This window comes from Aedes aegypti, chromosome 2 (assembly GCF_002204515.2).
Source record: "Aedes aegypti strain LVP_AGWG chromosome 2, AaegL5.0 Primary Assembly, whole genome shotgun sequence".
NCBI classification, from domain to species: domain Eukaryota; kingdom Metazoa; phylum Arthropoda; class Insecta; order Diptera; family Culicidae; genus Aedes; species Aedes aegypti.
In genome coordinates, this window is record NC_035108.1 from 307,817,486 (window position 1) to 307,829,752 (window position 12,267).

At 35.8% G+C, this 12,267-nt stretch overlaps 1 protein-coding gene across 2 annotated transcripts in view; it reads left to right on the forward strand.

The window, feature by feature from the left end:
* The first annotated feature begins 2,427 nt into the window (after positions 1-2,427).
* Positions 2,428-12,267, forward strand: part of LOC5568820 (S-adenosylmethionine decarboxylase proenzyme) — a 37,837-nt gene continuing 27,997 nt past the window's right edge. For both annotated transcript variants that reach the window (XM_021845642.1, XM_001658136.2), the window contains exon 1: positions 2,428-3,103. In XM_021845642.1, coding sequence (XP_021701334.1) covers positions 2,952-3,103 — 152 coding nt within the window. In that variant the 5' untranslated portion in view covers positions 2,428-2,951. The remainder of the gene's footprint in view (positions 3,104-12,267) is intronic.

Genomic DNA, 12,267 nt, shown 5'->3' on the forward strand with positions numbered 1-12,267 from the left:
AGGATCTTCAAGCTATCAAGGTAGGCCAAGAAATAACTTTTCGGCAGCAAATCGGGCTCAAAAATAATTTGATTTTTCGGGCATTTGGAGATAAGTTTTCAAATAATAATTTTCAAAATACTATCAACAAAATAATAAAGCTTTCTGAGAGGAGTAATCATAAAAGTATTAGTATAAAGTTAGTTGTTACAGGTCATACACAAATTGTATAATATTCATACAAAAAGCGTTACGAGGGGGTGGGTGGCTGTCCAAAATTGCTATTTTTCTCGTTATGAAAATTACGAACAAACGCTAATTCTATAAGTCGATGTTCCCTTGAACTTAGAGTTAAGGAAAGTCGACTGTATAGTATATAAGTTGATTAATTGCTTCAAAGAGCCTGAAAATATGGAAAAATATATTTTGCAATTTCTCATCGTAATAGGCTGTTTTTTATCAAGTCAATCTGTCATGAAATGGCCTACTCTCCCGCATTGAATTATGCAGTGTGGTAATAGTCATTACGCAACTGAAACCAGTTCTGTAATGATTCATTACGCAACGTTTCTTCATTACGCAACTGTTTTGAGTTGCGTAATAAATCATTAAACAGCATTTTTTCAGAAATTGTAAAATAATGACTAATGCATTTCAATATGGTTTCTAGTACCCTCAAGTGGTCTTCTACGAAATTGCAAAAAATGTTGTACACAACTCGTTGCAGAATTTTATTTTTACAGCACTCGTCGTAACGTCAACGCGGTTGGATGGGTTGAGTATCATCGATTGAACAAATTCTGCATCCTCAGAAAAATCACAAGTTGATTTATCACACAGTTTATCGAAATTTCCATCTCGGTGTTGTTAAAAAAAGAAAAATTACATTTTGAGTTAAAGAAAAAACAGTGGGGATTCGCTAGTTGGGCCACGACTGCGCCCTATCGAATTCTGCCCGTTAGTTGGGACGACTAACAGCTGGTGAAAATGCCTCATACTCACGCATCTGGAAAGAAAACGTCACGTTTTTCTTAAAAGATGGATATATGCCCATATGGATATCGTTCAGATTATGGAACATTTAATAGCATCATAGCACATTTTCTTAATTATACTTATTGGGATGGGTCAAGAAATCGTTTTCACATTTGATTGCATCAAAAAATGGCCTTTGAAGTTTTTTTTTTCACGAGCGGTAATGGCTGCCAAGCTCGTTTTAATGATAGGGATCAAACGATCTGACGTTTTGCTGGGGTCCGACGTTATGCTGAGCGACACATTTCAACTTGGAGGTCTTTTCATTGGTTTGATTGTTTTATCCCTACCAGAACACAAGTTTATGTTATTTTGGCAGCAGCCATTATCGCTTGTAAAAAGCGGGATACAATACACATGTGAACTTGAAAATTCAATATTGGGAATTTTGCCCTCCAATAGACTCACACCTGAAAAATTTTGTCCCATCAAAATATTCTACCACCAAAATATTCTCCCACCACGTTTGCCACATATGGGGCTCTGCACTGTTTTGATTTTGCATGGGATTTTGACGTTTACTGGCCTTGCTGTTTACAAATTTTATGTAAGAGTGAAAGAGAGAGGAAGATTTTCGTGCAGAGCAGAGACCCATTGGATGGCGTCGTAGCTAACAAAATCGACATAAAACGCACTTGTAACGCACACCGTTGGATCGTGCATTGAATGTAAGGTGCGTGCTTCTGCTAGACTGCCATATAAACTCAATGTTATGGATTTTACTCAGGTGGTGCAGATCATTGATGCGTACCATTAGTCGTCTCTTTTATTCTCCCGCTGTTCTTAGGCAGCGCAATTAGTGACGTCATTATTTGCGCTGCATAAGAACAGCGAGAGAATGAAAGAGAGAACTAGTGGCACGCATCGATGATCTGCGCCACCTGAGTAAAATCCATCACATTGATATAAACTGTGAGTATGTATTTCTAACGTGTGAGCACAGACAAACAGACGTAACACTTAGAACAAATTTCGATGAAAATCATAGTCGCGAGAACATATACGCCCAATGCTAAAATTGGTGTGTTTGGCCGATGGGCCAACAGATGGCGGTAGTGTGTAAACGTCAAACACGAACAAAAACGACGCGAGCGCTGCGGGTGGTGGATTGGCCACCCACCGTATATTCGAATCGACCGTTAAAAAGGTGGTCGATGGACATCGATCAGAGTGTGACGTCTGTTTGTCTGTGGTGTGAGTATGTATTTCCCCACGTTGAAAATTTGCATGACAATCTATTCGCCAATAAAACGAACAATATTGTGGCTTCGTTTTATCTTCACCTTAAAAAATTATACAAAACGGCAACCCTTCCCACTCACACCCTGATGATGATGGGAGCGACACGAAACATACACAGCCAAACGCGAGCTCGTCTCGCTCGCTGGGAAGGTATCATCGCCCAGGCGCGTGCTCGGCACCTTCAGTCTTCGACTGACTTTTGTTGTGATCAGACTTTTCTGAGCCGACCAGAAAAAGTCCTCTCTCTCGCGGCCAATCGATTTTCAAAGAAAAGTACCTACTAAAAGAATAAGAAGAAAAAGAGGCTAAAGTGATTTTTCTGCCGAAAAGGCATCGAAGAAAAAAGCAAATTCCCTGTGCACTGTCTGCGCGTTCCTTTTCGTTTTATTGGTCCCAGTTTTCCGCTATATTTCGTGTGCGTTTGAGCCATTTTCGGGTCGGATTTGGTTCCGGTCAAAAATCGCGGATGAAAAATTTGCAATCTCCGTCTGGCTGAAAATTTTCCAAGGTGCTTGCTGCGATAAGTAGAAATTTTATTCCGGAAGTCGTTTTATTTTTTCTACTTTGATTCTTGATTGCTATTGGCGATCCTTCCCGAGACCGGTTTTATTTTTTTTCTGTTCCAATCTTCCTGCTGGTGGGATACCAAATTTCTCTTGTAAGGCGGAACCGCGTACCGGAAGAACACTGGAAGAATGGCGGAGAACGAAGATTTAAGTAATAGTAGTAGTAGTAGTAGTAGCAGCAGGGAGGACATGCACTTTTTTGAGGGAGTCGAGAAGCTGTTGGAGATCTGGTTTGAACCGAATCCATCCAACAAAAATGCTGATCTAAGGAAAATTCCCAGGTAAGCCCTTTTTCGTGTTTTTTTTTCTTTTCCCTTTTTATGCTGTTATCAAATTCAATTGGTATGCTTGTATGTACATGGTTATTCTTGTCGATACTCGTCTGATTTTGAATGCTATCAGGTATGAAACAGAGATGCTCTGCACCAAGATAAGTAGTATTAAGTCTACTTTGAAATCTCTTCAACAGAATAAAATATAGTATTACCTATATATAATATATTATCGATTGATTTAAATGTTTTGCTTTTATGAAATGAGCATGCTGATTGAAGTAGCTTCAACTGCTCAAGCAATATAAATTTAGATATAAATTTAGGGAGCTTGTTTCATGATTTTATTTTAAATGTACAATATATTATGAAGCGTATTTTTATCATGACAATGTTAAATAAATTAATTGATTGAACAAAATATGAACAGTTCGTCACGTTGAGTGTCGACATAGACACTTGTACATTTGCAATAAAAACCCCATACCTCTTCTTTTACCTGATTTTCATCATTATATGAAATAATCTTTGAATGGTTCGACGCTAAAAGTGTCGATTTACCGTATGTTCACGTTGTCCTTAGAGTACCTACTGATAGGCGATTTAGAAGATGGAAATCTACTCCCAAGCTACATCTTTTGGTTCCTTGTGCAACTTCTATTATTCTGGTCAATCACGGAGTAGCAACTACGAATTGTACGTCATCAATACTTATACTTATGCTTATGCTTAATATATTATATCGATTGATTTATTCCGGATTTTGGACTAGTAGGTATGTTTGTATTTTACAAGATGACAAATATACTTTTTTGTAATATAAGTTCGAATAATAAATATGTCTTGCAATCATGTAATCACAATTGCAATTATGTTATGTATAATTTAGCTAAAATTGTTCGTTAGAAATTTAAGCTTGCTGAGCTGGTAACAGGTCTTTTTTAGAGATTTTAAAATTTTAATGATGCTAGTCTCAAAAAGTCTATTTTTCATGATAGAATGTCTCAAGCTCATGAATGGTGTTTTCACGTTCGAAAATCCGTCATCGTCATCATCGAAACTTCAACAACAGTTTTTCTGTTCAAAACTAAAATTTATTCGACGAAAATGTGTTCACTGTGTTGCGGCTTGAGAGTAGAATACAGTGCACACATTTTCATGTATACCTATTTTTATAATTTTGAACGAAATAATATTGCTGCTGAGAATTCTCAAATTGATGACGAGACTTGCTCCCTTCATTCATACTTTCATTAGGTCTGGAGTAATAGAAAAGTCTTAAGGTTAATCGAAGCTACACCTTAAATCTTCAAGAGTACCAATCTACAGAACCAAATAGTCATTCACGCAAAAAATTTGATCGATTAGTTCCTCCCTGGTGGTGACCAATCGATCAAATTTTCAGCACAAACAGCTGTCTGATTCTCTAGATTTGTGCTCTTGAAAATTCAAGTTATGGCTTCGATTCATCTTCACCTTAAATTTGTGTCTATAATTGACCCAATTCCATATTCGAGGGGGGCATGGTCCCCGAGCCCCCACATTTCAGGGGCCCCCACAAATTTCGATGAAAATATTGATAGTTGAACTTTTACGAATACCTAATTAGAATCAATGCTATAGTACATACTTTTTGGAATCACATCATGCATATTTAGAGATTAAGGTGTTTCTATAAATACGAAATAATGGAGAGGTTTATGCAAATCAACTCAAATAAAATGACTAAACCTCTTATTATTTCGTTTCGAATATCTCAAGGGTGTAAACTGGATTTTTTCAAGGATAACCATAGAAATTACCTAAAAGATTTTAAATTATTTTTTAAATGTTTTTCAAGGAAGTCCCTAAGTTTTACAGGATTTAAACTGGCGATTCTTCCACCAAGATTTACACTAACAACATCTTCAAAAAATCTTTGTTAGATCTCCTATAGTAGAAACTGGAGAGTTCGGTTGAAAGAGTAGTGAAAAAATACCTGGAGGAACTAAACTAAAAACTAAAAACAATCGTAGTAATCCCTGAGGAAATTACTGGAGGTAGTATCGTTGAAGTGCTCAAGTATTTCCTGGAGAAAGTCCTCTGAACATGTTTTGAAAAAAAACCACTGAGAGAATTTTTGGGAGAGTGGGTAGATGAATTTCTAGAGAGATCCCTGCATAAGTCTCTGAAAATAATTCCAGATTAAATCTCCGAATAAATTACTAGAAGAATTCTTGTTCCTCGAGACATGTGAGAAGAATTTTTTGAAGAACCTGCTGAATAGCCGCGTTATAGTCTTTGCATTTTTATCTGGAGCCAGTAGAATTTTGCGTTGGGTTTCAATGCAATCAGAATAAGGAACAATGAGACTTTGAAAAACATTTTATTTAAAATGGACACCTTAGAGACTTGCCATTAAAATAAAGGCTTGCACCAAGTCTCTAGAAAAAGATCTGCTGACAGCTTTACACTAATTTCTTCAACTCAGTATAAATAAATCTTTATGTTCAACAAAATGAATATTAAAACAGAGAATAATCATAATATAAATTAAGGTACCAATACGAAGGGAATCATCAAATTAATTTTATTGCTGACAAATAAGCACCAAAACCATTGAATTTAACCTGTAAACATATGAAATCTACAAATATATAAAAAACATTAGTAAGTTTATTTTAAATTTAAAATTGGTTTGCGTTCTTTGGGGATTTAAAATATTTGTTGAATGTTATAAAATAGTTTGACTTCTGATAATGAAAACATTATAGAGCACTAATATAACTAATATACATCTAATATGCACCCTTCTTTATTATTTGGCGATTCTTTCGAGTTTTACCGTCCTCAGCATTTTTGCCAACATGATTTTAGCCGAGAATGACAGAATACTTCCTTCTTTTGACTGTTTATCGTTCTTTCTCGTCACCGCTTTTCGGGGAAACCAGTCATTCGAGGAAAAGTAGCACAATCACTTCGATGATTCTTAATATCTTTTCGATTTATTATGCCGCAATATTTTTTAGCGTCCATTCTTCTATTGGTTTAATTATAAATTTTGCCTTCTTTCAAAATGTTCTTTATATTTATACTGTTTTAAATTTTATTATTTAGTATAGCTAAATGTTAACCATATTTATATTTTGCTGTTTTATCAATTCTTGCCAGATGTGTTGTTAGAATGATAATTACTTTAGAACCTGCCAATATTCAACAAATACTTTTATGGGGCAAACGCGTGATCTCCTTTCGAGATATGCTGGAAAAAATATTATTTCAATCACAAATTTTCCCTTCTCTCTATAAAAGACGGTGTTTTTGATGTACACTTCCAAAATTAGAATTTATATTGAACCGTTGAAAAGTTTTGCCACAAATATTTTCTCTTAAAGATGTGTTATTCATTTGAGCTATGTTGTGAAAAGATTCTTTTGCGTTAGAGCCTTAAACATTATAAACGAAAAATAATCTGCTTTTTTTTCTAATTGTTTATTTATTGGGCTCAAACGTGTTTAACACTTTACGGAGCCAATGGTCATTTAAATTGTATTGTTGTTGTACAATTTCATTCAAACTATAATACAAACTAACATGCGGACTAATCCGATATATCGCACTTCGAACCGATAGACGACAGTCGGGATGAGCTTCGCTGCATTTTCTCCTTAGGTGGCAAAATACTCCTAGACGCCTTGGCCTCCAAGTCACGTTTCTTCTGCGGCTCCGTTTCGTCTTCCACACTAATCTGTGCAACCCCTGCATACTGCGTATATGTCCTTCCGTTGGCCCTCCAAAATCTTATTGGCACTGGTTTGGCCTTGGATTTCGGTATATCCTCTTTTTCCTGAGTTTCTTCGCATATTTCTTCCGACGCAATGTTTTCCTCCTCTAAAACCTCTATTTCCAAAAGTTCCGTTACTTTTTCAATAATAATCTGCTTTTGTATATAGGCTATTTTTACATTAAGTCACATTGATATATCTTTAGATTGGAGCTGTTGATGTTTTGCAAAAAAAAACATTCTTTTATCAAGTATTTTTTATCGAGTGTTACGTCCAAACTGAGACAGAGCTTGATCTGCAGCGAAATATTCTATGAGCGTTCCCTTGATGAATAACTTTCTTTACCAATTTACTGTTTTCAAATATGTATACCGCAACAAGTTCAAAGATACTCTATGTTCTGAGATGTAGAGACCCGTCACGAGTTTTATTAAGTAATGCTCTACAAAGTTTGAAATTATTAGCTTGGAAAATCTCTGAACAAACACCACGCTTGTTTAGAACCTACCAAATTTTTTTGTTATGGGCTCGGTAAAAGCTTAAAAGGGGCCTATTTTATAAGTCGATTCGATCAAAATGACTCGACTGCAGTCACTGTCGACCAAAAAATTAGATCGACACGGCTCTGTCACTCGAGTTTTTCGACAGTTGTCACTCTATGTGACTGGATTACTATGACAATCGACGGGTTACATCTGAAATATGCTTACTTTGATCGACAGTGATTACAGACGAGTCACATGAAATCGCTCATTTTACAAAATTGACCCCTAAGTCAATCATTATTCCAAACGGCCATTATGGCCAAATGACCATTATGCCAAACGGCCATTATGCCAAACGACCATTATGCCAAACGACCATTATGCCAAACGACCATTATGCCAAACGACCTTATGCCAAACGACTTTATGCCAAACGGGGTACAATCGTGAATTAACGTTTTAAACTCATGCGTAAACCTTCAGGCCATTGAGAACATTTCGTTAGGTAAGAGATTTCTGAGATTTTTCAGCTATTATTGCATAATAGAGCGAAAAATTGTTAACCTGTCAACTGTTACTCCGTAACAAGTTGGCGACATACAAACTTATTTTAATATTTTCAGTGGAAAAAAGTTGCGGAAAAATAATTTCCTGTACCACTTTTTAGTTGTCCTCTGTGCCAGTTTCAAACTGCAATAAAAAAAGTGTTAGAATTAATTCGACGTAGACGTAAAAATAACTAAATTTAAACACCGTCAATTTTCTTATCAGGTGGGGCAAGTGGAAAGTTTATCATTAGAGATTGAATTTGTGTTTTCACTTTAAATAGCCATAAGTAAACATGGTTCGCAATTATCATATCATATACTCAAGCGTTAAAAGCTATTAGAAATCATGGAACTTCTCTAAAAGTGCCAAACATTACAATATTAATATGTCTACTTCGGGCAGCCAATTAAAAGGAAGACGTTGACTGAAAAGTTGCAATATTAGAGAACACACGGAAATCTCGTGGAATGTCTATATAAAGCTAGTTCAAAACATAAAAATGGGGTATAGGTCTATCCACATAAAAAAGATTTTAAATACGTTATTGAAGGATTCCGTTTGATTCCTCCCGAAGAGTTATCCGACTTTCTCAAAAACAAATAACGAGCGGTGGAAATTCTACAGAGCAGAAATGCAATTGCTGTCCTATAATGTAAGAACTAACATTGGAAATGTTGCAGTTTTAATGTTGTCGAATCATTTCAACTAACATAACTGAACAGAAGAAAATTCAAGAGAAAAGAATAACATTTTCTTTGTTTACATGTTACTTATGTTATTGTTCATTGGGAAGCCTTAACAAAGCTAATAGAAATCGTGAATATAACTGTTTGTTTTTGAATTTATTGTTCAAAACGGTAAACTTTTCACTCCCAAGTAAGGAGACATTTTTCAAAAACTTTCTATGTATTTTTTTCTTCAATTTTTTCATAAAAATCAATTTCAGTATGCTGCTTATATTTGGTGGGAGTCAAGCCGAAAAATATACACGTTAATCACGTTATCATTTGTTTCAATTTAAAGTCTCTAGAATTTGAAGAATCTCAACTGAAATCTCAAATGAAATCATGATGAACAGAAACACATCTAAAATCAGGGAATTTTTGAATTTTACTTTTGATTTGACTTATTTGAATATCCTTGTTTTGAACATTTGAGATGATTTGATAAAATGCACGCCGTTTGAATGATCTTATAATTCCTTAGTCGAGTGGAAATTTCCTTGATTTTCCTGAACATAGAGTATCAACGTATCTGCCACACGATATACTACTTGCTAAGCTCGTAGGAAAAAAAACTCAAATAAATGATTTTATCAACATATAGTCTAGAGTTACTCACTTACTAACCATCATCTTTAACTTATGTATCTACAATGTAGAGGAGCGTAAGAAGCTAAAAGTACTTATAGACACACAAGTGTAAGCTACTGTAGAAATAACTATATGTAGTGCAATTATGGCACTGTGTATATCGATTCGGTCTCGGAGGACCTCTCGTTCTCCGCGATTCTCTCTTCGTTGGCTCCAAACGCGTCTGATTTGGCCCTTGACTTTCATTGCCACCACTGGAGCCGGTATTTCAAGGCAAATCTTCACTTCACAGCTGGTTCACCGGGAGACTGATCCGATTCCATCCCGGTAATTATACAGTTCGCGTCACTCTTACATAACAGTAAGTGATAAAATCTGTGGGGAAACAGAAAATATTCCGAAACTGATCAAGAAATATTTCCGTTTTCTTGTTCTTTCGCGAATGCTATTAGCGACAAATGCAAGACGCTTGACTTTCACTTTGCCTTTGCGGTTTGAAGCTATTTCTGTCGTGACCATAAACTATGGGCAGACGATATATAGACAGCGCCCGGTATGAAGATCGCTATTGGTTTGCTGTTCAACAACGTTTTCAATGTAATTAGATGATTGTAATTTGTAGATATGTAGTAGTATTTTCATAGAATAAAATCTTTAAATTATCAAGATAAAATGTAGAGATTAATACCTTTTTATAATAGGATTTACATAATATTAAGTTAGCTGTCGAAAGCTTTCAACGGATTTCTGATAAAGCACTTTTATAAATGAAACTGATTTGGTGGATTTTTCAGCTTAAAAATTCGGAAAATCGCATTGGCCTACCTAAGATATTGCTGGATGCAGCCGACTACGTATGCCGGTCTCGACGATATTCAAAATTCCAGAACAAGTGAACTCTCAGTTATGAGCTGTGTAAGTTACTGTTACTACTAAATTAATTAGCAGACATTGTTATACCTGGTATGGTAAGCAGTAGAAGAAGTAAATGGACAGTTTTTAAGTAACATAAAGTACTTAAGTACTCATCTGAAGGTCATATGTGCTCAATGATCCAAAGTCCCGGAAACAACAAAGTTAAACTTTAAACCTTCTCTCTTTCAGCATTTGGAGTCCTCCAAAACTACCCCCTTCCACTGTGCTGCGCAACTCACTCATGCACGAGTTTAATCGAATCTTGCTGTAGTTGTACACACGCGATAGACACGAATCGTTGCCGGGGGAGAATTTCTACTTCCATATCTCCTGAGTACATACTCTTACTCACTCACATACCCATGCAAGATTGCAGCCGGCTTTAGCTTATCGCGCAAAAACACGTGCATTACAACTTACTTCGGCTGAGACACTTGACGCTCCGGCTTCACCGCTTTCATACTTCGATAAACAAATTCGATAAACTGTGACTGCCAATGGAATGCACGAACGAAAACATTTCACAGTAAATTCAATCAAAAATATGACTCTTCAACTAGAACAACATTCTTGCATACATTAGCAATTCTAGTATTTCCTAAACGCAGCTTTTTTATTTGAAACTCAATATGGACTGAATTTGCTGTCATGTCTGTTTTTTTTTTGGTTAAATAAAACTTGTTTTATACTACCTTTTTTTTCGTTCGATTCTATATCATTGAATTATATAAATGATTCCAACATTGCACGTATGGAAGTATGCGGGGATTGAGTTGCTAGGAAACAACTAACATCACCTTACAAATCGGTTATTTGACTCATGTCTTGGTGAAGCTAGCGCGTGTCGCTTTTGGCAAAAGAGAGAGAAGTGACCGCCGTTCGAACCTTCGAGAACTTTGTTTTCGTTTGCCAACGCATCGAGCACGTGCTTCCTCGGAATGCGTTTTCCCCCTATCCTTGCTCTGTTTATGCAATGGGATGTTCGGGCAACATATGATAACGGGAGTGGGCCTTGTTGTCGGCGATGTTTACGTAATTTGAGATATCTTTACCGAAATCTAGATGGTATTACGTATGTAAGGCCATTTTATGAATAATGATATTGTTGTATGTTACTATATTTCTTAACAACAAAGTCATCATATGTTATACAAAAATCGAAGCGAATAACTCTGTAGTTGAAACTAGCGTTGGGCGAATTTGTTCAGAACATCGATGTTACTGAATCGATTTACATTTGAACTGCCGGATCGATTCACCGATTTAATCGAATCCTTTGAATCGATGTTTTCGAATCGATTCAAATCGGATGAAAATTGACATTTATGAAGCTTGAAATGAGACCAAATGCGTTTGCATTCGATTTCAACATCTTTCAATCAAATCAGTTTAGAAAATCAATCGAACAGATTTACTACTTCAAGACTAGTACAAAATAAGGTTTCTTTTCCACAAACTCATTAAGGAATATTTATCGATTTCAACAAAATGAATCGAATCTAAAAATCGAGTGAAGAAAATCGATTCACCCGATTTTAGGTGCTCCAAACATCGATTCAAAAAATCGATTAATCGGAAATCAAACATCGATTTTAGGAACATCGATTCAAAATCGCCCAACGCTAGTTGAAACCCCTTTAATAAATCATGATAATATGTGATAAAACTTTTATCTCACTCGTCAAAGATTCTGAAAGTTTATTCATGTCTCAAATAATCGTAACATTTATTCCATGGAACTACGGATAACAAAAACGAGCAATTCTCGCTGAACATTACTAAAGGACCTATGTACAAATGATAGATTCTCTCCTCTCTCGTTCTCTTTATTATTATAACAGTGGAATACTAAAGCATTTGGGAAGTTTTTCACTATACATCGAAAGGCAATTTTCTTGACTAGCGTTTCATACAAAAAACGCAACAGAAGAGGTTGATGTGACTCAATTATTGATTAAAGAGAAAGTGAACAAAGAGAGCCTCTCAATGTTAGATAGGTTGTTTTGCAACGTTGCGCGAGAATTCACGATCGTATCGATCATTCACCAATCCAAGCCAAAAATGATTTTTTTTTTACTTCGGCACAAACCGCTACTAATTGAAACATAAGCTTGCAAACACAACGAAAATTTATTCCATAGACATTA